At 44.0% G+C, this 24,759-nt stretch overlaps 1 protein-coding gene across 2 annotated transcripts in view; it reads right to left on the reverse strand.

Moving 5' to 3' along the window:
* The window catches only part of LOC144482026 (receptor tyrosine-protein kinase erbB-4-like), a 146,678-nt gene that overhangs the window by 15,988 nt on the left and 105,931 nt on the right, over positions 1–24,759 (reverse strand). Inside the window, exons 12-22 of one of the 2 annotated variants that reach the window (XM_078201303.1) lie at positions 23,907–24,115; positions 19,950–20,082; positions 17,757–17,847; positions 15,550–15,704; positions 14,555–14,599; positions 8,095–8,230; positions 7,659–7,781; positions 6,449–6,547; positions 5,449–5,634; positions 5,096–5,251; positions 2,585–2,660 (exon numbers count right to left, since the gene is read on the reverse strand). In XM_078201303.1, coding sequence (XP_078057429.1) covers positions 2,585–2,660; positions 5,096–5,251; positions 5,449–5,634; positions 6,449–6,547; positions 7,659–7,781; positions 8,095–8,230; positions 14,555–14,599; positions 15,550–15,704; positions 17,757–17,847; positions 19,950–20,082; positions 23,907–24,115 — 1,409 coding nt within the window. Of the gene's footprint in view, positions 1–2,584; positions 2,661–5,095; positions 5,252–5,448; positions 5,635–6,448; positions 6,548–7,658; positions 7,782–8,094; positions 8,231–14,413; positions 14,486–14,554; positions 14,600–15,549; positions 15,705–17,756; positions 17,848–19,949; positions 20,083–23,906; positions 24,116–24,759 lie in introns of both variants that reach the window. The other variant, XM_078201302.1, reaches the window with a different exon arrangement.

Here is a 24,759-nt window from a genome sequence, read left to right on the forward strand (position 1 = left end):
CAGGACAACACTTTGGGAAGCAAGCATTGATCTGCATGACTATGTTGGTGGTCAGGTGCAAGTCGCATGTTATGAAGCGATGGGATTTCCTTTTTCTTAAAGAGCACAGTATTGTGCAGAGGGGGCCTGAATGATAACACTGGTAGAACTGATGACCCTGCATACTCTGGGAAAGCCAGCAGTATGCAGGGTCATCAGAATGGGAATAGCCCATCACATTGCTGCTTATAGGTCAATGGTAAATGTGATAAAGTTGCTGGGACCTGCTAAATAATGTATCCATGACCTCTTGTCACAGCATTGAGGAAGCAGATGGCAAGTGCTAAACAACACTCACTAAATTACTGATTAGTGATGCTCCAATATCATAGTGTTTGATTTAAAGCCAACAGCAATTTCCAGCTTATATTTCCCTCTTCACCCACACATCTTGTCCAATTTAGGTTGTCAACCTATTCCTGGCCATTTGCCTGTACTCGTCTACTGTCAGATCCCACAAGTGTGCTCCAGATAACTGGACCTTCAGTTTTTCTTCTGTACTTCTCCACAGGATGCACCTGGTTTCTACTCTATGCCTTCCCTGAATACTGACATCAGGAAGAAATCATTTGAGAATCTCAATGGTAAGCATAAAGGCATATTTAAACTGGGTGTGTCAACCATGTACGGCTGGCGTCTGGTGACATTTTCCAACATCTAGGTTATCTGATAACTAATTACACTACTTGACGCTGCACATTGAGGAATTCAGCCAAGAATGCTCCCCCTCACTGAGATGGAACTGAAGTTAAAAAAAATTGAAGTCACGTTTCTCAGTCAGTAGAGATTCAGTTCTCTGAGAAAAGACTCATTCACAGAAATATAGAAAGTCTCAAGTCTGAAAAAGACCATAGGTCTACCTAGTCTGCCATCCTGCAGAAATAGCAGGTGTAATCAACACCTTTTACTTTCGATACTCGTCCAATTTGACCTTGCAGCCATCTAAGTTCTTGCTCTTCGTATGCTACTCCAAAAACAAATGTTTTATGTTCTGCCTGAATGTACACTTTCCCATTTTCTACCTGTATCTCTTGTTTTTAGCACACCACATATCCCAGACTAAACCTGTATATCTATGAGTCTTATTATATTTGAAGACCTCAAACTCATCCCCTTTCAGTCTTCACCTCTCCAAAAATACTGCGGGCTCAGCAAGTCTATTTTCAAATGTTTTATTCTTTAGTCTTAATCATTCTAGTAGTTCCCTTTGTCACCTTCCCCAGCTTGGCTACATCATTCCTGCAGCAAGGCTTCCAGAACTACATATAATACTTCAGGTGTAGCCTGACCAACACTCACATAATGTCAACTACACGTCATTCGCCCTGTTATACAAACAACATGCCATTAGCTTTCTTGACCCTGGCCTGATATCTTGAGGGATTTACCCTGGATGACTTCCAGATCCCTTTCCTGTTTTCCCATAATTCCTATCTTCCTTCTACTTACTTTATTTCTCTAAGCGCATGACTTTACACTTATCTATATTAAACTGGCCCACCCCTGCAAACAATCCCAGTTCCCTTGTGAGCCTCCCTCTTCCACCATATTAACCACCCCTACTATTCTGCTGTCATCCACAAACTGAAATGAAGCTACCAAAACGCTCTGAAGTGTTTGAAAACACAAAGTACCGATCCCAATCCTGCAGGACCTCAACTGTCACACCTCTTCAGATACAAAACTTGCTATTTATACACACACCCTTTGTCTCCTATGTACCAGCCATGATTTGATCTCAACTCGTTTTCCATGAAACACTTTATCATAGCCTTTACTAATACCCAGCTACACCACATTTAAAACCATAGAACCATAGAAAATTACAGCTCAGAAACAGGCCTTTTGGCCCTTCTTGTCTGTGCCGAACCATTTTTTGCCTAGTCCCACTGACCTGCACTTGGACCATATCCCTCCACACCCCTCTCATCCATCAACCCGTCCAAGTTTTTCTTAAATGTTAAAAGTGACCCCGCATTTACCACTTTATCCGGCAGCTCATTCCACACTCCCACCACTCTCTGCGTGAAGAAGCCCCCGCTAATATTCCCTTTAAACTTTTCTCCTTTCACCCTTAACCCATGCCCTCTGGTTTTTTTCTCCCCGAGCCTCAGCGGAAAAAGCCTGCTTGCATTCACTCTATCTATACCCATCAAAATCTTACACACCTCTATCAAATCTCCCCTCAATCTTCTACGCTCCAGGGAATAAAGTCCCAACCTATTCAATCTCTCTCTGTAACTCAGCTTCTCAAGTCCCGGCAACATCCTTGTGATTTCCACTGTAGCTGCTGTTTACATCCTGAAATATATCAAGAAATTCTAAGAAATTCTTTGGGACTTTATTGCTGTTCCTAGAATCTAAATTCCCTCTGACAACAGGACAAAGAAACATTTGACCCAAAAACCACCACCAGATTCTTGTTTTATTGCAGTAGTTAAGATGCATTTGGAATCAAAAGTAGAAGTTTGAAAGTGCTTGGTTTAAAACTGCAGCACTGTAGCTTTTAAGTATAAAATAATGCTTCCATAAGTATATGACTCACCATAACTCCACACATCACTTTGATGGGTGTATCTTCTAAAGTGGATGCTCTCTAGTGCCATCCATTTAATGGGCATCTACAGCAGGCAACAGACAGACAGACTCAAGAACAAAGCACAACAGCTTGGGCAATTACAAAAAAAACATTAGGGCAAATTTATGACCCCCCCCAGTGCAGAGATTCATGTGCCTGGAACACCTATCAGGAATTTGGGTGGATACTTGATTCTCGTTCCTCCATGATTTTACTGCCCAACAAAATAAATCGGCAGATAATCATGGACGTCATGAATCAAGTGCAAATCAAATTCCCACCGTGCACTCCCAGCACTTGAAACTCCTCCACTAAAGGAGCTTTTTAAAAAATATATATACAGGTCAAATCTATGAGTCTAATCGCAAGCATGTCGCCTGTTTTTTTTGTACTAAGATAATGTCATACACAAGTGGGTTTGTTTAAAAAAACACGCAATGACAATACCAAACTTTTGATCCTCGCAATGGATCTTTCGATGCCATAAAAATATTGAAAAGTTTCCAATCTTTGAATGGTCAGATCGAGGCTGTTGCTCCTGATCTCATTGATTGTCACGTCAACCAGCTCACACAAGCCTTTTCGACTGCTCTGACATCCCCCATTGGTGTGGAGATGCCGGCGTTGGACTGGGGTGAACACAGTAAGAAGTCTCACAACACCAGGTTAAAGTCCAACAGGTTTATTTGGTAGCAAATACAGGTTTATTTGCTACCAAATAAACCTGTTGGACTTTAACCTGGTGTTGTGAGACTTCTTACTGTGATCCCCCATTGGAACAGTCTATGTCCAAACCAAAGGAGCTAGTCAATTTTGGTGATTAAAAATAGGTGCAGATCTGATTCAGTGATCTGTTAAACATATATTTTGCGCTTCTGTTATTCTGATCAGATTTGTGCACCAGCTACCTGCCTTTACATTCTTAACACCAGTCCCCTTAACCTGACGGCAGTGTGTGTGTCTATGATTCTGCCAGTGGAATAAAGGATCCAGTTTCAACAATATAAAGTATACTTTGCAGTAAATCAGCAATTTTTCACTGTCAAGTTGTTATATATAAATGGAGTGCCATTTTAATGTTAAACCCCTTGACCGGGTGTACTCTGAATGTCTCAGCAAAGTTCATTTTGCGCAAAAGCATTGGCAACCCTGGATTGCAGAAAAAAAATTCTTTCCCATTTTACAATTTTTTCCAGTGAGATTCCCTTTTAGATTAATGAAATGGGTTTGTGTAGAAATATGACTCATGACACACAGCACATAAACATGTAACGTCAATCAAACCACAGAACCATTAGGAAATGAGCACTGGAGAAGTGCGGCACATTCTGAACAAAAAAAGAAAGCTTTGCATTTATATAGCGCATTATCACATCTCTCAGATCTTCCCCGAAGCGCTTTATGTGCAATGTAGTAATTTGAAATGCAGTTACTATTGCTTTGTAGATAAATGGAGCAGCCAATTTGCGCACAGCAAGGTCCTACAAACAGCTATGAGATAAATGACAGTTAATCAGTTTTTGGTGGTGTTAGTTGAGAGAAGCATATTGGCCAGGACATCTGGGGAGCTCCCTGGCCTTCATTGAATACTGGCGTGGGATCTTCAGCATCCATGTAATCCAATGGAACAAGCTTGGTTTAACAGCTCAGTTTAAAGACAGTGAACAATTTGCTCTTCTCTCATGACTATTTGCGCAACACCTGCTGTATAAAATGGCACACAACTTCCAGAACAAGGCCGCCATGTCTCTTGCAGGTGCTTTAAAAAGTTTCTATATCTCTGCTGAAGTGAGAATAGCAAGATCAGACTTTGAAAGCGAGAGGACAACCATTCGTGCTTTCTGTTTGTAAGTGACAGAGACAGAGTATATTCAAGACTGCGATCGATAGATTTTTCCATGGTCACCATGTACCTCATCCAAGGGTCTATTATTTGTGAACTTTCTTTGTGGGTAGATTTGGATCTTTCTGAATGGATGAATTAAGGTGGGCTGAAGGGCCTTTCTCAAATGTAATTATCCTGTGATATTGGGTGTCATTTGATTGTGGATGGTGTAATAGGTATCCCAGTCCTTTCTTCATTAGGTGAAAAGACACAGATATACTTTCAGCAGGAGTCATTAGGCAGCAGTTGGGAGCGAGAACTCTGGCTGATTGTTCCCACCATAATTCAGTGCCCCTACCACCAACAACTGACTTAGCAGATGCTGGGGACCAAACCTAGGACATTCCTGGTCTGTTTGTCTCAGCTACTCACTCGATAAGCTCACAAGCCATTGGAGAGTTTTCACAATTACAAGGAGAAAGAGAATTTTCCTTTCAGATTTTGAAAATAAATCCATGAAAACCTTTTCCCTGCACCATAATACTCAAGCTCACTGGTACAGCAAGAACAACATTTGAACAAAAAGGAGTGATAAAACAAAAACTTCTTATTTTCTACCTTGAAGTTAATTATGCAGCCATCAGACTACTCACCTTCACTTCATCAAAGAAATATTTTTTCTCATCTAATGCCAAAAGGTTGGTAATGCCAAAGTCTGTGATCTGGACGTGGCTGGGGGATTTTACCAGTACATTTCTAGCAGCCAGATTCCGATGGACCATCTTCTTCTCCTCCAGGTATCGCATACCCTGTGGTGACAATTTCAATTGGTTTAATAGGGACGTTAGCAGCTGGTGTGTAATCCAAGAGTCCATCATAAGCAAAGTTCGTCACCAGGGGCTCTTCAGCAATTAATTTTCAACCAGGGACACACAGAACCTATTCTGCTTCTCCCTTGCTAATCATGGGATTCTCATGTAAACCAATAACTTGAAGTCTTGCTTACCTTAGCAATCTGAACACACCAGTTGAGAAGCAGCTGAGATTGGATGTTACCCTTGTTTTTGTGGAGGTATTCGAGTAGAGAGCCAAGTGGCAGGAGCTGCGTGACCAACTTGAGTGGTGCCCCAGGGCAGATTCCAAGGAGCCGCAAGACATGGTGGTGTTCCAGACTGCCCACCGTCAACATGTCCTATAAATAACACACCAATATAAAATATTAAACACCAACCAGCACACATACCAACAGTAAGCCTCTTTGCTCAAAATGCACACAAGTAATTAATGATGTTAGAAATACTGAGATCTATTTTCTCCAATAGTTGTCGATCTTCCACTCCCTTACTCAACTTGTAAGGCAGGGAATGAGAGAGACGCTGTCATATCTCTGTATGTGCCTGGGTGTCAAATGTTGCTTGATAATGTTCCTCTATAATGCCTTGGGACGTTTTACTATGTTCAAGATGCTATATAAATGAAAGTGATTGTTGTTCAGCAGTCCAGCTGTACATTCTAAATGGGCTCCCAATTGTTTTGTTTTAAATTTACTTTGGTTCCCCCTTTTTTCTGCAAATGTTCTCTCATTCTGTCAAAGGACTCTCTTTTTTCTGGAATATAGTTCCACAAGTGTTAGGCGATCCATGTTAGGGAAAATAAAATTAAATCCAATTTCTCCAATAGTTTGTGAGGACATACTCTCCTGTTGGTTCAGTGTGATACTGAGCCACTAAACATATTTATTTGGCTGGGATGAATTCACTGATATCAGCCCATTCTGCACTATGGGTCGCAGTGGCACTTGGGCTAGAAAAGGGGAAGGGGGAATCAATCCGGGCCCTTTTCCCTTCTCATCATCCAGCGATCTCGGCTTGGGCTCAGATGTGATGCCCCCATGGTTGAATAGCCTGCCAATACTCATCTCAGTTTATACATGCCAAAAGATGACTTAAACGGGGAACCGGAAGGCTGCTGGTCGGGAACCCAGACCTAGAGGAAGGGAGACTTACCTCGCTCATAGTTCTTGGTGGCTCACAGCCACGCCCTTCCTGCAGGACCTTGATGGCCACTGGAATCTTCACACTCTCGCCCTCGGGAATCCAGAGCCCCTGGGAGCAGAAACTTTATCAGACCATCAAGAATAAAGCAAAGATGATGCATTTCCACTAGCATCGTCTGCAGCTCAGCACCATGTGAACAGGCTGACATAGTCATTGGTTAAGCCAACCATCACTTCATTGCTCAACTGATTCCACAAGATCTTTACCTGCAATTTCACATCCTGTTACTGAAACTCTTTCCAGCCAAGAAATGGCCCTACATTTAAAATGAGCAACTTGATTCTATTCTGCATAATTTCTGTACTGACACCAATGCTTTGTCTCGCCTTAAATTCCTGTATATCATTGAGAATACGAACATACAAATTAAGCGTAGGCCGCTCAGCCCCTCAAGAATCTAAAAGCCACTTGGAATAGAATCTGTTTTTGTGCAGGAAGTGAAAACAGCCCAGCACTACAAACAAGCTGTACACGTTGATAACAACCCTTCCCAATTCTAGCACCATGCAGATCAAGCAATACCAACGCTCAATCTGAAGGGATTGATCATTTGTTTTGGTTTGTTTAACATAAACTGCTCGGGCAAATTGGGCAGAAACCCATAATTCCTGAAGAATGAGCTTCCCGTAAAAGTAAGACTTCCCTACGTGACAATTTCCTAATCTCGGTTGAGGAGAGACCAAAGGACATATTCGTCTGTTTGCTAATGTTCATCAAAAAAGTGTGTTAACATGAGGATAATGTGGAGAAAATACCAAGTGGTTCCTCAGGGGGCAAGAGAAAGATCAGGAAATTGGTCTTCCGTCTCCACTAGGACCAATTATGATAAATCACAGGGATTTAATCCTGGAGATGGTGGGGGTCCCCTATTGGAATCAACAAGGGTTTTCCCACTTTATGCTAACAAGTACTTTCTTGATTGTGTTCTAATTGGAATGTAAAACTGTACATAATTGAAAATGTAAGTGGCCTTCAGCCATCAACCTCAAGATCTTCCCGCTCTTTCTCCACCATGTAGTTAGAATTCAACCGGTTTAAGTATCACAGAATACTTTAGTATTATCTCAAAAAGATAGCAGTTCAAAAACAGGTACGTTGAATCTGTAATTTTACATGTACTATTAGACTGGAAGTGTGGTGCTGTCCTGCCTCAACTCACCTTGTACACTGTTCCAAATACTCCAGACCCCAGCACCTTGACTTTCCGCAGTTCTGTCTCTTTCAGGATTCGTGTGTTTACCTGATTGGGTGAGTCAGCACTGGGATCAAGGGGATCGAGCATCTAATGAGAACAAACAAAATCACAAAGGCAAAGTGTCATCCTTCTGCCAGTACAGTAATGGAAATGACTCCATGCAAGTCCATGAAATGAAAGAGGAGCTCTTTAAAAAATAAATTCCCCAAATGCTAATGAACTTTTAACAGTTCTTTCCTTTGTGTCTCAGCCCAGACATACAAAGAGATTCATTGGAGCTCCACACAATATTGCTCTTGCAAAGCAATGTCAGCTTGAACACAGCTCCCATGGCACTCACATTCTGCACACTGCCCCTCTAAAGCAACCACTCTGTCCCAACTTCAGGTTGATTTCTTACCTCAGTCTCCAGGTAACGACGCATTGCTCTCTTCTTCCGAATGATCTGCCTTCTCCAGTAAACGAGAGCCAGCAGCACCACAAGCATCACGGCCATCAGTCCTCCAACCACTGCTGCCACAATCTGAGGGATTTGTCTAGGTTCAAAACAAAGCACGTCAAAACAGGATGTGTCACACACAATGGAGCGTTAAAATCCTGTCATTATTTTCTTAAGTAACCACATGCTAGCAAGAGGTTAGAACAAGGGCAGCCACACAGAGCTTTAAGGATGACTTATCAAATTCACTAAAATAAAATTTTAAAATGTCCAAATTGTTAACATTTGCAAAGATGAGCAAGGGCGTTTGGAAAACAGGCAGTGTGGTTTAGAGAACTCATGAACACATTTGTGAAAGCACAATGTATCCTGGTAGTCTCTTGGTTACACTGCTTGTTTCACACCAGCATATTGCAAGGTCAAGCTCCCCAAGGAATGAGCAACTTTCTCCTGATACTTTCCCCCAATTTTCTTTTTTTCCTGATGGCACTGATTCTTAAAGGGATAGTATACTGCAGGTACCAGCTGCCCTCAGTACCTCCACAAGGTGGTCATTTTTTGTGTGTGATTCTACACAGTGAATGCCAGCCATTTGGAAGTGGGGGGGGGTGGGGGGGGCAATCACGGTCAAGCTACATCATGTACTCAAATAACATCCACACACTTCAACTTGCTAGCAAGGGCTACTGGCTAATGGCTGGGAGCAGGGATTCTGGCTGTATTTTACCCCTCCTTAAACCCAGAGGATTTGAAGCTCGTTGAATCCACCTGCTAACGTGACACACTGATAACTTGCTAACTTCACCCTACAATGCAGACGTTGACCATGGTATGAATCAGAAGTCACACAACATCCTAACCACAAGTAGGAAGTGAAACACTGTAATTAATTTGATTGTGTTCTTTAAAGCTCTGGTGGAGAAGCAGAAGGAGCTGTGAAACAAAAGCCCATGAGGCAGACATATAGCAAACAAGACATTCAGAATCTAATGAGCTGGAATTCCCCAACTGAGGGAACAGTAAGCTTTGCAGAAGAAATGTTGTTTAATCTGGAATGGTGGGGTGGAGGTTTTGTATTGTTGTGGCGAGAGATATCAGTGCTCGTCAGCAACCTCGTTGTCAGCGTTCCACACTCCCAGGCAAGTACAGTACATCCACAATCAGCATAAAGCTCCCTTGGCTCTGCCACAACCTACCTTGGTCCTAGCCACAGGCAAACACTTGCTACTGCACGGTGTGATATTTCCCACTTATCAAATCAGCAGTTCAATTTTGTACTGTCTGGATTTTAATCTTTCTTAAACTTTCAGAATCTTACAGCACAGAAAGAGGCCATTCAGCTCTTTGTGCCTGTGGCAGCCCTCTGTAGTCCCACTCCTGTGCTCTTTCCCACAGCTCTGCAAATATTTACCTTTCTATGGACATACCCAATTCCCTTCTGACCGTTAGTATTATCCCAATAATATTCCATTTAAATTCTGAGTTTATCATATTTGGACTTTCTCCAGATTGCATTCATCATTGTAGTTTATATCATCTGGAACACTTTTTTTTATTTTCAACCCCCTAGCAGTGAAAAAGTATAATCATTTCACTGTCTGTTTCTTTTGTTAATGGTTAGCATATGTTACACTTGTGTTACTGGGTAACTGATATGTTGCACTATTTTGAATAACACAATAAGGGAATCTCTTTGGAAATGGTACTAAACTACAGTAAATACTTCTAATGGGAGCTGACCTTAATCCATGGTTTATTTGGATTTGCATATTTTGCTAAGCATTTGAGCTTGTTTCTGTCTTTAGAATCTGGCAAAATAGGCTAGAATTCTTTTACAAAACAGAGGACATCCTTTGGCACACTTCCTATTTTTCTCAGTATCAGAAATATCCAGGCAATGAGATACACTAAAACACTGAGGAAATCCCAGGGAAAATGTAGAATGATCCAGTCATAGAATCCCTACAGTGCCGGAGGAGGTCATTCGGCTCATTGTGTCCGCACCAACCACAATCCAACCAGGCCCCATTCCCATAACTCCACATATTTACCCTGTTAACCTCCCTGACACTAGGGTCAATTTAGCATGGCAAATCAATCTAACCCGCACATCTTTGGACAAACACTAAATCTAATTAACACCCAAGGGTTTACTTTCAAAAATATGCAATAGCTGGCATCATCCATCACAGGCAGCACAGTGGCAAATGCTGCTGCCTCACAGCGCCAGAGACCTGGGTTCGATTCCCAGCTTGGGTCACTGTCTGTGTGGAGTTTGCACTTTCTCCCCGTGTCTGCGTGGGTTTCCTCCGGGTGCTCCGGTTTCCTCCCACACTCCAAAGATGTGCGGGTTAGGTGGATTGGCCATGCTAAATTGCCCCTTAGTGTCAGGGGTCTAGCTAGGGTAAATGCATGGGGTTATGGGGCTTGGGCCGCGTGGGATTGTGGTTGGTGCAGACTTGATAGGCTGAATGGCCTCCTTCTGCACTGTAGGAATCTATGATTCTATGATCAAATGAGTAAATTGGCTGGCTGGCCAGCGATTGCCCATCCCTAATTGCCCTTGAGAAGGAGATGCTGAGCCACCCTCTTGAATTGCTGCAGTCCATGTGGTGTAGGTATACCCACAGTGTTGTTCATGAGGGAGTTCCCGGATTTTGACCCAGTGACAGTGAAGGAACAGCTGATATATTTCAGAGTCAGGATGGTGTGTGACTTGGAGAGGAACTTGCCAGTGGTGGTGTGTTAACGTTGCAAATGCTGTGTCCATTGAGTGTAAGCTCTAGTTGTGCTTTAAGAGCAGCTGATACCATTTGAGAAAGGGTAGGGCACTTATTTAAGAACCAGTTCCCACGTGTGTGGGAACAATGGGGCAGGGAAAAGTAGTCAGCACTTTTATTGTACTGAGTTTTCTGAATAAACTAATGTTGAAGACAGACTGGCTCCAGCTTCTTCCTTTGCCAGATGGATGTTCACTGAATTAACATGGTGTTCCCATGCATCTGCTGTCTGTTTTTCAACATGGTAGAGTTGGTGGGTTTGGGGGATGCTGTTGTAGAAACCATGGCGCCATGCATCTTGTAGATGGTACACACTGCAACCAGTGTTTAAGGTCATGTGAATGACCTTATATGAGTGAACATTTGACCCGTGCTCTATTGAAACGTTAAAACCCTACCTTGCTTTGTATAATTAAAGATCGGCAGTAATAAATTCAATCTTCCTATTTATCCCTTCTTGAGGAATGTTGCGAGTGTTTCTCTTTCTTAGCCTTTAGTAAGAAGCTAAGCATCTTTTTGTGTGCTAACTTTCACAAATTTTAGAATGGGAGCCAGACACTGAGTAGTGATTAAAAAAAGGACACTATTACTGTTTTGTACTGGTCTGATTCTCCAATTTGTTCTGTGCTTTTCTCTGTTAAGACTTATCCACTAAGCTTCTGAGAAACAGTTTAGTTGTGCTGCATTTCCAGTGGCAGGGAGGGAAGAGCAGCGAGAAACTCAAGAGATTTGGAGAACTATATTTTGCTTCTGATATCACACTTCTTCTCTAGACGTACTGAGCATGAGCAAAGGCTTTTAATGTTATGTGAGCAGGAGATTTCTCCAAAGGCAGTGAAAGGGTTTGAACAGTGACATTGTGACACAAGAGACCAGCATGAATGGTGTCTGCAGCAAAATGATTTGGTCTCCCTTAGTGGAAGAAAGGGACATTCGGGATTTCTCATGCATGCTAAGGATAGACATACTTTTTGTCCCTCCATGTTTTGCACCCCGGACAAGCATTATGCTTGCGTTTAAATCCACACAATAGATTAAGGAAATAATTCATGTTCTCCCAGAACTTTATCCTACTTTTCAAACTGAGGAGGCAGGCAGTACTGTTCTGTATTAAGACAACGAGAGAGAGGACAGTTGACATTTCCTCCTCCCTCCCTTTCTCTGAGAAAGTGACTCACCTAAACTGATCACCAAATCTATTCCTACTGGCAGCTCAGTGTGGGAAATTGTGGGCATATACTGATATCTCTGGCCCTGTGATCCAGAGAGATGGTAGATTGCTATATGGTGTTATCAGCTGCCTGTTCCATGTTTGTACATATCCAAACTGAAAGACAGATTCTTCCACATAAATACATGGTACAATAGGAAACATAAGGTAATGTTACTACCCTTAAACATGAATTCATACCAAACACTGCACACCTCGAAAGGTGCAAGTCAAATTCACACTGTTTGCTTGAGTATACAGCCAGAAATACCTCATCTGTAAGAATTCTCTCGAATCAGGCTCAATAGGAAAGTTTCAGATCAGCAAAGAATGCAGCAGATCCATCCACTGCTTTCTTTTCCAAATTTCTCTGCTGCAGCTCGAGACCAGCTGACACAGAGCTCAGCCTGGGGTCAAACATGAGGCCTGTGTGGCTCAGTACCAGATTTGTACCCTGCAACTGAACCACCAGGGCAGCCAAATACAATGGATAACCAAAATGTATTCTAGGGAGCCAGCAGCTGAATGACTTTCCAGCCCACTCTCAACAAGGAATTCTTACAGATAAGGCTTGGAAAGGAGGAAACACCAGCAACCAAAGCAGGACAATGAGAAAGCATATTACTGTGCAGTGATCAAAACTGTGGTTAATAAAAGCACTTCCCAAAGACACACAGGAAGCATCACAATTCTGGGACATGGGGGTGACAGCAGTAGATAATGTAATTGACTGGCTGTTAGATTCTGCACAAATTATTACAAATAAATGGTTATTTTCTGTTGTACTCTGATCAACAGGGGTGATTTATAGTGAGTGCCATGACATTGGGTGAAACATTGAGATTTGATTGACAAATTATTCAGCCCTTCGTATCCTGCAAAGTACCAGAACTGATCACAATATCCTTTCTTGTCTTGGGTAATATAAAGAGGCTAAAGGAGGAGGCATCAGACATTGGACGGGTAACCTCCAACACAGACATAATTTCAAATTCCAGCCTCGAAAACGAGGCCCTCTCCTACTGCAGATCCTCCTTTTTCCTGAAGCCTGCGCTGTGGAGCCTAGTTTTGACTCAGGCTGCAGTGACACTACAGGTTTAGTGCTGGTGCACTGTATCACCAAAGCTACCTTGGTTTTTTGTGTGAAATGTCGGGATACCCATCTGTTTACTTCACCCTGACTTCCCCTAAACCTTGCCCATTTCTTGTGATGTTTGTCACCAGCAAGCTGCTAAGCTTAAGGCTGATTTTATTTTTCCTTCTTTCTGCTCTGTCCATTCTTCTCCTCAAGGCTATGCCTCCTTGCCAGGAATTAGTTTTACAGGCACGAGCTATGACATGTCATCCAAGTGGCCATTCTTCGTGTACGAACCAAGCCAGTGAGTGTCAGTGGACCAGGTGACCATGCATCATGTTTACAGCTGAGCTTATTCACTGGATGGTGATAAGGAGTGGGAAGCCTGGTTGATTTCCTCCATTTCTCACTCCATAGCCCAAGTTTGCTGATCATAGAATACCCACAGTGCAGAAGGAGACCATTCTGCCCATCGAGTCTGCACCGACCACAATCCCACTCAAGCCCTTTTCCCGTAACTCCACATGTTTACCTTGCTAATCCCCTGATGCCAAATGTAGCATCCTATTTTCCAAGTCCATTACGATTAGCTTGCTGGACACATTAGAAATGGTGAGATGGTGGCATAGTGGTAATGTCATTGGACTAGTGACCCAGAGGTCTAGGCTAATGCTCTGTGGATACAAGTTCAAATCCCAATAAATCCCATTAAATTCAGTTTATAGAATTATTTTAAAAAGCTAGTCTCAGCAAGTGACCACAAAGCTATCATCAATTGTTGTAAAAATCCATCTGGTTCACTAATCTCCTTTAAAGAAGGAAATCTGCTGTCCTTACCCAGTCTGGCCTACATTTGACTTCAGACCCACAGCAATGTGGTTGACTCTTACTGCATGCCCTCTCGCAAGCCAGGAGGTTCAAGGGCAATTAGGGATGGACAACAAATGCTGGCTTTGCCAACAATGCCTACATCGACCTCATCCCATGAAAGAATGAAGAGGAAAAAAAAACACATGAAGACCTAGATCTTTTTCTTGGTCAGGATATGTCATACCTTTAAACATGAACCACTAGGGGGAACTCATAAGTACTGTTCAGTAGAACAGAAAATAGTCAAGTTTTCTCTTCAAATCTGTCCCCATTGCCATCCAAATGTAATGTTACACTCATGTCACAGCTCTGATCTGGAGGTGGGATGGTGGGGGGAGATGTTACCTATTGTGTAATGCTTTAATAGGAGCCATCCAAGGATAGCGAGCGCAGTCCAGCACAGTAGGACCCTTACACCTGGATTTAATCAGAATAAAAGGTGAAAGTCACAAGGCAGCATGCACACACATACACAGACAACTGTACCTATGGACAACTTCGCCACAGTCCGCAGCCTCTGAACTTCGGCACCTGGTGTCATGGCAACAACAAAAGAAAACAAGTAAAACCCACAAAAGTAGTTTTCAGGCTGGTGTTCAGGAAAGAAGCAACATTTCGAAGCAGTATAGGCACCGTAAAACCCTGTGGAGCCAACCCCAGGAACTCAAAACATACACTTTTCAGTCTATCAATGTACATTTTGCTCCTTCACTCACAGAAAAACAAAATCTGCCAACAATGTCTAACTGAGAGGTTGTCAGGTGAGTACAGCTGCCAGGAAGGGGTGTGCCAGCAAAGCTTTGCCTTACCTACCCCTCCCACAGGCTGGCTGTGATTGGGAACCTTTCCTCATTCCTACCATACTGTGGCACACAGACGCAAGGCAACATCACTAAGTGAATACATTGAAAATAGCCAGTCTTTGTAAGTTCATTGCATGAATGACTTAAAGATTTTTTAAAAATACTCAAATTTTACTCTCCTGAAAGTATTGAGTCCTTGCTGGAGTACCACTGCACAAGCCAAAGTAGCTATTATTCATGCATGAGCCTTAATAGTAAGTATTGCTTGCTACTCACTACATGAGGCATCACGGTCATGTCTGATCTTGTCCTGATCCTTATGTCCAAACGTGTAGTCTCAGCAAGGGTCAGTTATTGCATACCAATCAGACCTGGGAACCTTGGATGATTTTTCCCACCCCATCCAAGGTCATGAGAGCAATTGCTGCTCCAGCTAAGGAAGGGAGTCAGTCTATTCAGCACAGAGATGATACTCACATCCATTGTGTGTGTGGGTTCCCATCCCCCTCATCTTTTGGGCTGTGGGAGCCCATAAAAACCCTCCCACAACTTGTCAGACAGTCAATCAGCTTGCAAATCCTTCTGCTGCTTCACACTGTTTCCCAAAGGAAAGAGGACAAAGACAAAAACAGCAATGTTTGAAGAGTTTGAATTCACAGCTAGTTACTTTGTACCCACCCCTGCGTACAGTTCTCATGGCAGGGTTTGCATTCTTTGTTCTCATCCGGGTATTTGAAGATGAGACCTCTCTCTCCCTGGATTCCCTCGGGACACTTTGCCACACAGTTGGGTCCGTCTTTGTAGTGAGCACATTGAAAGCAGTGAGCTGGGCCCTGGAGAGAGCAGGAAAGTAGACATGGTTAGATCAGGAAAAAATGAGTTTTTTTTTGATAAATGGCACTCTTCCTTTTCCCTGCGTCGTCAAGAGTCCGCACTCCATCTGCTGTTGTATGTCCTCCTGACCTGGGAGCTCAAAACCACGGATTCCTCATTCTATCAGTCTCTCTCTCTCTCCTCTCCCCTCCCCTGCACCAATCTACAATCTGATCTTCATATCAATGAATTGCTACTCACCGATACACACCTCACCCTTCCTCCTAATGCACCACATAGTAAGCAGCAATCAAATAAGAACAATGAAGTCCTGGGAGGAAATCTCCCACCACCTTCTTTGTCCATGACACAAAACACAGGAGGAAATAAATGAAGGCTATGAAAGAAAATGATTGCTTTCCAGCATAACAGCATTTCAAAAGTATCAACTACTTTTAATCTTTACCCTGTACCTTCCTGGATATCTCCTTTCAAATGAGACAACAGGTTGATACCCACCCCAGGCTCAGGAGCAGAGTGGATGCTGGGTGATGGGAACTGGATTCAAAGTTTACAGCCAATTGGTGTTGAACTGGCAATTGCTGGTGCCTTCTAATGAGTAACATGGGTGACACGGCGGCACACTGGTTAGCACTTCTGCCTCACAGCGCCAGGCATCTGGGTTCAATTCCGGTCCTGGGTCACTCTCTGTGTGGAGTTTGCACATTCTCCCAATGTCTAAATGGGTTTTCTCCGGGTTATCCGGTTTCCTCCCACACTCCAAAGATGTGCAAGTTAGGTGGATTGGCCATTCTAAATTGCCCCTTAGCCTCCCAAGATGTCTAGGTTAGATGGATTAGCCATTAGGCTGGGTAAAATACTCCATCAGAGAATTGGTGCAGACTTGATGGGCCGAATGGCCTCCCTCTGTACTATAGGGATTCTATGAATCCGAAGGATACAGAGCTTTAATACAGTCCTCTCCCCTCCAATTGACTCCACCCACAATATAGAAATATTCTTCCAAATTAACTTTTACAAAGTAAGTATGAAAAACAAAGCAAGATAGGAACATAGCACCTAGCTGTCTGCTCCCCCCCCCCCCCCCCCCCCTCCCCATAACCCTTGCTGATCAAAAATCTGTCTCACCCAGCCTTGAATATATTCAATTACCCTATCTCCATTGCTTTCTGGTCAAGAAAATTCGACATAACCATTTAAAATTTTAAAAATTCTCCTAATTTCCATCTTAAATGGTAGACCCCCATATTCCTAAACTGTGTCCCACAAGTGGCAACAACCTCCTGGGAACCACCTTATCTAATTTTCAGATTCTTATATGCTTAAATAAAATCATGTTTCATTCTTCTAAACTTTTCTTCATAAGACATCCCAGGAATAAGTCGAGTGAACGTTCTCTGAACTGCTTCTAATACTATTATATCCTTTTTCAAATAAGGAGACCAAAACTGTACACAGTATTCCAGATGTGGTCTCACCAAGGCCCTGTACAGTTGTAGTAAAACTTCCCAACTATTATATTCCGTTCCCCTTGCAATAAACGATAGGGAGGCACATAGGTTCAGCATTGCTGCCTCACAGCACCGGGGACCCGGGTTCAATTCCGGCCTCAGGTCACTGTCTGTGTGGAGTTTGCACATTCTCCCCATGTCTGTGTGGGTTTCCTCCGGGTGCTCCGGTTTCCCCCCACACTCCAAAGACTTGCAGGTTAGGTTGATTGGCTCTGCAAAATTGCCCCTTAGTATCAGGGGGACTAGCAGGGCAAATACGTGGTGTTATGGGGATAGGGCCTGGGTGGGATTGTCATTGCAGGCTCAATGGGCTGAATGGCCTCATTCTGCACTGTCGGGATTCTATGATTCCATTTGCCTTCCTAAACGCTTGCTGTACCTGTGTACTAACATTTTGTGATTCATGAACCAGGACACCCAGATCCCTCTGTACCACCAAGTTCTGTAATCGCTCTCCATTTTAATAGTAAACTGCTTTTCTATTATTCCTGCTACTTGTGGTCAGTTCTGACACTGACAGTGTGTCAGTTTTCTTCATACCGTCCCATTGCAGGTGGGGCCTCCCTCAATCTTCTTACACTCCGGGTGACACTGCACACACATGGAGCCATCAGCATACTCTCGTTGGTCTCTGTAGAAGCAACAGTAGATCAGGTATTGATTCTGCATACTTTCCAGCAACAAGTTTAAGATCCCTCCATGATATACTCAGCTCACATCAACCTGCAATTGCTTGCATCCATGTGCTCCTTGTTCACAATGTTGGATTTGACAAAGAAACTGATTTGATTTGTTCTACAATCTTCCATTTACAGCACTGACATATTTATTAAATGAATCCAATGTCGTGACCACAACCACTGTTCCTGACAACCCTGTCAAGCTGCTGAGATCCATGTTGAATAAATGGACATCTGGGAGGGTGTTACCAAGGGTCCGTTTGGCTTGGCTCAGTCAGTAACACTGGTTGGAATTCTCCAGCCCCCTCCCCCCACGGGTTTTCCCACGGCAGAGGAGACTCGCTACTAACCACCAGCGGGATCTTACGGTCCCACCAAAGTCAATGGCAACTTGCATGGCTCGTCTATCCCACTGCCAGGGAACTTGCGGCAGGAGTCAACTTCAGTGGGACTGGAAGATCCACCGGTGGGAAGGGCTGGAAATTTTTTCTAAGTCAGAAGGTCATAGGTTTAGGCACCCCACCTCCCCCAATTCTAGGATTTGAGTAAATAATCTAGGCTGACATTCCAGTAGAGTATTGAGGAAATGTTGCACTGTCAGAGGTGCAGTTAAACAGAGGCCCCATGGCCTGTCCCAAATGATTCCAGCGGACATTAAAGATTGCTTGGCACTTTTTGAAAATGAACAGGAAGATGGCCCAGTGTCCTGGCCAACATTCCTCCCTCAACACCACTGTCAAACCACAGATTTACTGGTCAATCACTTCATTGCTGTTACTGGACAGAGATTAAAATACTTTTTTTTCTCTTTGAGGGTCTTGACTCTTTGGAACTCACTTCCTCAAAAGGCAGTGGAAGCACATTTTGAAGAAGAGGTAGATTTTTAAGGCAGAGGTAGATCGATTCTTGATTACAAGGGGGTAATAGGTTATTGGGGGTAGGTGGGAATGTGGAGTTGATATTACAGGCAGGCTTGAGGAGCCGAGTGGCCTATTCTTGCTCAGAATTTGTATTTATGTTTGTATGAATCTGGGGAGATCAGGTGATATCTTAAGTACAGCATTCGGAAGGTACATGTTAAAAAGTGACATGAGCAAACACTTGGTGTCAATGATATGGCTGGTGAAAAGGCATTGAATTTCTATGCAGGGTTCGAAGATCAGCAAGTAATTAAGCAGTTTATCATTTTCTTTCCTCATCTGCAAGCATTTCTCAGTTTCTACACACTTCAATTTGATGAACAAGTCTTCTCCATATCCCAGCTGTGGATGTTACTCCCAGAATGTCCAGCAAGGGTGCTCTGTCACAGGTCAACAGCCACAGCCCAATCCAGAACAGCAAGAACCCAAAAAAGGATATTCGTTTTAAAACTCAGGAAATTGTTGTCTTGCGAGACAACTTTTAACATTTTGATTTACAGGCTTCTTTTGAAGCGAGTGATAACTGTTCTCTGAATGGGTGACCAAATTCTCTCTTTCAGGGGGCAATAAGTGCAGAATATACAATAACTGAGAGTGTGTAACAAAGCTGGAATTTGAGAAGAATGGTTCAGTGGTTGATCAACATTATCGGCGTTCCGGGGTACAATTTGCCTTTGAAATGCCCTCTTAGTCTTTACATCCCATACATAGTTCGATTTTAAGCAGCTTTTGGCGTGACAGAGTGGGAATGCATCTGTGATTGAATGACGTGATTTGAACTGAAATGTTATTGTACCACAGCGATAAAGGAATCCCTCTCTAGACAATTGATAATGGAGTCAATTCATAGGACAAGCAGTGTTTAGCAGGAAGCTCCCACATATGAGCTGGATCACATCTATCAGAGGGACTTTTCCCACTTCAGACTAGATTAGTTTGGGCTGCAGGCACTGCGTATCACTGAGGACAGGAAATACTGGGGAAAGATTACTGAAACTCTCTTTCACCCCCAGTTCATACAGGACGATGAAATTAGACCCAGCAGCAGGGGATAGGTGGGCGGATAGGTCAATGCTAACAGGGCATTGCAGGAAGTGACTCCAGATAATACAGTGAGTGTCACAATGACCTACCCCTCCAGGAAATTACAGCTTTTCACACAGGTTCCACCACGACTATGGAAGCCACACGACAAGCACTGACTGGGACCTGGGCCCCAACAGCCATCACTGGAACACAAAGGATCACACACCTTTTCCTCAGCCTCTGTGAATAAAGAGAGAAGAGAAAACACACAAACATTAATACAGACATCCAGCAGGTTTGAGCCAATATTTAGATCTAAAACAACTCCAAGCACCAACTTCAGTTAGGGCAAGGCTATTGTTTCCCGATCTCAAACATCCATCAAGAACTTGTTGTTTGCAAAGGATTCAGAGCAGACTGCCTTCCTGTTCCCCTGGTTTCATGATGGCACAGTGATGATACATTGTTCTGTTTGCTGTTACTGTCCATCAAGGTCCAAGTCGGGCGGCACGGTAGCACAGTGGTTAGCACTGCTGCTTCACAGCTCCAGCGACCTGGGTTCGATTCCCGGCTTGGGTCACTGTCTGTGTGGAGTTTGCACATTCTCCTCGTGTCTGCGTGGGTTTCCTCCGGGTGCTCCGGTTTCCTCCCACAGTCCAAAGATGTGCGGGTTAGGTTGATTGGCCATGCTAAAATTGCCCCTTAGTGTCCTGAGATGTGTAGGTTAGAGGGATTAGCAGGTAAATATGTAGGGATATGCGGGTAGGGCCTGGGTGGGATTGTGGTCGGTGCAGACTCGATGGGCCGAATGGCCTCCTTCTGCACTGTAGGTTTTCTGTGGTGTGGCTTTAAAAAAAAAAAGTCTGCTCAGATTTTAGATGGAGCAGCGGAAACATTACAATTGATTTGTGTCCTAGGTACAGGGAGGGAGGGAATAAAATTGAGCCAGGATTCCCATCTCAGATTGCTATGCAATGATTTCCCCACCTCCTGGATATGGACTTCAGATAGGGACAGGATGCACCACACGGTCGAAGAGCCATCGTACACTCGATGAGTTGGGTGAGATGTCAAAGGGCGGGAACCAGATTGTCACATTTAAATATGCTGAGTCCGTTTGAGGCCGGATACTCTGTGCTCCTGGGTTTTTCCTAACCTTGGGCGCAGCAAGGACCCGGCAAGAATCACTATTGGTCTCCACAAATGGAGACCAGGTGTGATGGCCATGCTGGGGGGGCGGGGCTCAGAAGCCATTGAAGCCCCTGGGTGGTCAGGGACATGGCTGGGTGCTGCCCACCTGGTAGTGCCAGCCCGGCATCACCAACTGGCACCCAGGCACTGCCAGGTGGGCACTGCCAGGGACAGTGCCAAGGGGGCCTGAGGGGCTGGGGCATGAAGGGGGGGGGTCAAGGCAGGGGTCATCAAGTGAGGGGACAAGAGGATCATGAATGGGGACCCATTGGGATGGCACTAATGCCCCAATGCCAGTGATCTTTGTTGGGGAGGGGAGTGGGGGAACATCTCTTCAATGAGGGGAGGGGGGGTCCCTATGTCCATGGGGGGAGGGAGAAGGGTCTTCAATTTCACTTTGAGATTGGGGCGCTCTTTAAAAAGGGCACCCGATCTCTGTGAAGATGGGCTTGCTGACGTGTTTAGACCCCGCCCCCTCAAAACCGATGCAAAACTCGCCCCCTCCCAAAAAAATGACTACATGTGGACAGAAAATTGTGAAACACGCCGGTTTTCTCACCCAAAATGACACTTAGTCATTTTTTGACTAAGATATCTAATTTTAGAAAGGTATTAAGGCCTCTACAACAGTGACAGCATTTCAAAATGTCTTCACTGGCCTGCACAGGTGAAACGCAGAATATGCAATGAAAACAGGAAAAATGAGAGATGGAGGGAGCAGCACTGGTGAAACAAGCTGGCAGCCCACTTGTTTTTTTTAAATCAGGAGGAAGGTATTTTACCACCAACTGGTGAGCAAGTGGAATTTTCCATCCATCACTGACTTCACTGCTGAAACAATGACAGCAGTCTTCTGCAGTCCAGCCTCTGCATTTGTTGGAAACGCAGAGTGCTACAGAGCTCGGGGCTGACTTCTAGGCACAATACTTTTCTTAATTCTCTTATCACTGATGTAACTAGGTAATTGTCACCAGATAGAAGTTGTGTGTTTAACGTACCAGCATTTGTTTTGGTACCAACTAAAACCAACAGAAAAAGTGCACCCTGCAGTTTGTTGCTGCCATTAAACTCCAGCCTGTGATTGTTCAGCCAAATTGTAAAACAAGTCAAGGAGCTGAAGTCAAGCTGTATGGTCTGAAGGAAGTTAGCAATCACAGTAAAAGCTCTAGCTGTCAAATTTGCTTCCTCTGTTCCAGCCTTTCACAGGTTTTCACAGCTGCTCTTCTCCTTCTCTCCCAAACTCGTACTGGGAGTACGATGCCACAGCACCAACTCTTGCTGAAGGGGGCCATGACTCATGTGTCAACCAATTCGGTGAACATTGTTGGGCTATTCATCTGTGTGAGGCACCATAGCCAAGCAGACCTTATGTTCACCTGATGACGACAAATCCACACTTCCAGCAAGTGGTTGCTAGATCATGATAAGGTCTGGCACCCTTCACACTTGCCCTTTTCTAAATTAGGGTCCCTGACGCGAATTGGAGCACCGCGCCTAATGGTCCGCCTGCACTTGGCTAATTCAGGACAAAACCAGAGGTCAAAACATGGGCTCTTATGGTGTACAGACACTGAACAGAGCTGCTGAGAGCCTCAATCCATGTTACTCTGTGACAGGCCAAGTGGAGGTTCATGAGAGCAGTGACAGTTCTTTGACCTGCTAACTATCCACATGGGAAAGGATTCTACACTGCACCACACTGATATACCTATGCCTCTTAAAGATATTTCTGTGTTGCCAGACTACTTGTTTGATGTCGAGTCCAGAGTGAGCTACTGGATAAAAGTGATAAAAGAGTGAGCCACAATTTCCTTCTTTTAAATATCGGGAAGACCAAAGACATTGTTTTCAGACCCAGGCACAAATCCTGTTCCCGATATTTAAAAGAAGGAAATTGTGGCTCACTCTTTTATCACTTTTATCCAGTAGCTCACTCTGGACTCGACATCAAACAAGTAGTCTGGCAACACAGAAATATCTTTAAGAGGCATAGGTATATCAGTGTGGTGCAGTGTAGAATCCTTTCCCATGTGGATAGTTAGCAGGTCAAAGAACTGTCACTGCTCTCATGAACCTCCACTTGGCCTGTCACAGAGTAACATGGATTGAGGCTCTCAGCAGCTCTGTTCACTGGCTGAATCAGTCTGTTTATAACTTCTATGTCTGACTTGACCCTGAGCTGTCTGATCCATAACCACTGCATCACAAAGGTCGCATACCTCTAATTCCATAGCATCATCCCTTGTGCCTCTGCATCAGCCAATTTGCTGCTGAAACCCTCACTTGTGCTCTTCTTACATCCAGGCTCAGCTATACCAATAGGCTGGCCTGCCCTCTTCCACACTTTGTAACCGTGAACTCATCCAAAGCGTTGCCTCCCATATCCTAACTTGCACCAAGCTCAATTAACGCCACCATCCCTGTGCTTGCTGACCTACACTGGTTCCCAGTGTACCAACACCTCAATTTAAAAATTCTCATCCTTGTGTTCAAATCCCTCACTCCTCCCTATCAATTTTAATCTCCTCCAGGCTTACAACCCTCCATCGACTCTGCATTCCTCCAATTCTGGCTTCCTTTGCTCCTTTCACATCCTGTACCCCACCATTGGCAGCTGTCTCTTCTGCTGCTTAGACCCTAACCTCTGGAATTCCTCTCTAAACCCCTCTCTACTTCTTTTAAGACACTCCTTAAAACTTACCTTTTTGACCAAATATTTGGCCACCTGTCCCAATATCTCCTTATATTGCTTACTGTCAAATTTTGTTTGATAATGTTGCAGTAAAGCACGGTAGGAGGTTTTGCTGTGTTAAAGATGCTAAATAAATACAAGCTGCTGTTGTGCTTCAGAGGAAAGTGTCCCCCTCACTTACTGCAGGTTGCTTCTGGTTTGTTTTTCTTGATGGTGGCTGGAAGGGCTAGTGTCCTCCGACGGTACAGCGCTGTCCAGTTCAATGTGTGATAGTAGCAGAGTAACTTATTGAAAGCCACATACACCTGCCCAGCGCCAATCTCCTTCAGCGACTGAAACCCAAGAGATGTCACTTGCTTCAGCTTCATGATCATCAGAGAAAAACCACGGCTGCAAAACAGGACAATGAGGAACACAGTGAGAGCTCTTGGAACCAGCTATGGTTGCATTTCACTTGATTTCGCTCATCTATTCCCACCCCACTGCAGCCGTGTATCTAAGATGACACCTCTGATCAGAAGCTCACTGTGTAGGGGATCAGAGGCACAAAGCCATGTTCTAGCGTTCCAGTGCCCGGCCAGGCACATTCCCACAGTGTGTTGAGAAACTGACCGAAACTCTTATTCGTTATGGGCACAAAAGCATAGTGGTTATGTTACTGGACTAGTAATCCAGAGGCCTGGCCTAATGATCCAGAGACACAAGTTCAAATCCCACTGCAGCTGCCGGGGAATTTCAATTCAGTTAATTAAATAAATCTGGAATTCAAAAGCTGGTTTTGGTAATGGTGACCATAAAACACCTAGATTGTTGGAAAAACCCCATTTGGTCACTGCCTGTATCAAATCTGGCCTACATGTGATTGTATGTAATTAGACCCACAGCAATGCGATTGCTGCCCTCTGAAATGGCCTGACAAGCCACTCAGTTTTGCTCAAGGAGCAACCAGGGAAGGATAAAAAAATGCTGGTCTTGTCAGTGACACTTGCATCCCAGGAATGAATTTTTTTTTAAAATCACGATCACAATCAAAA

The sequence above is a fragment of the Mustelus asterias genome, chromosome X (assembly GCF_964213995.1).
Source record: "Mustelus asterias chromosome X, sMusAst1.hap1.1, whole genome shotgun sequence".
Lineage (NCBI taxonomy): Eukaryota > Metazoa > Chordata > Chondrichthyes > Carcharhiniformes > Triakidae > Mustelus > Mustelus asterias.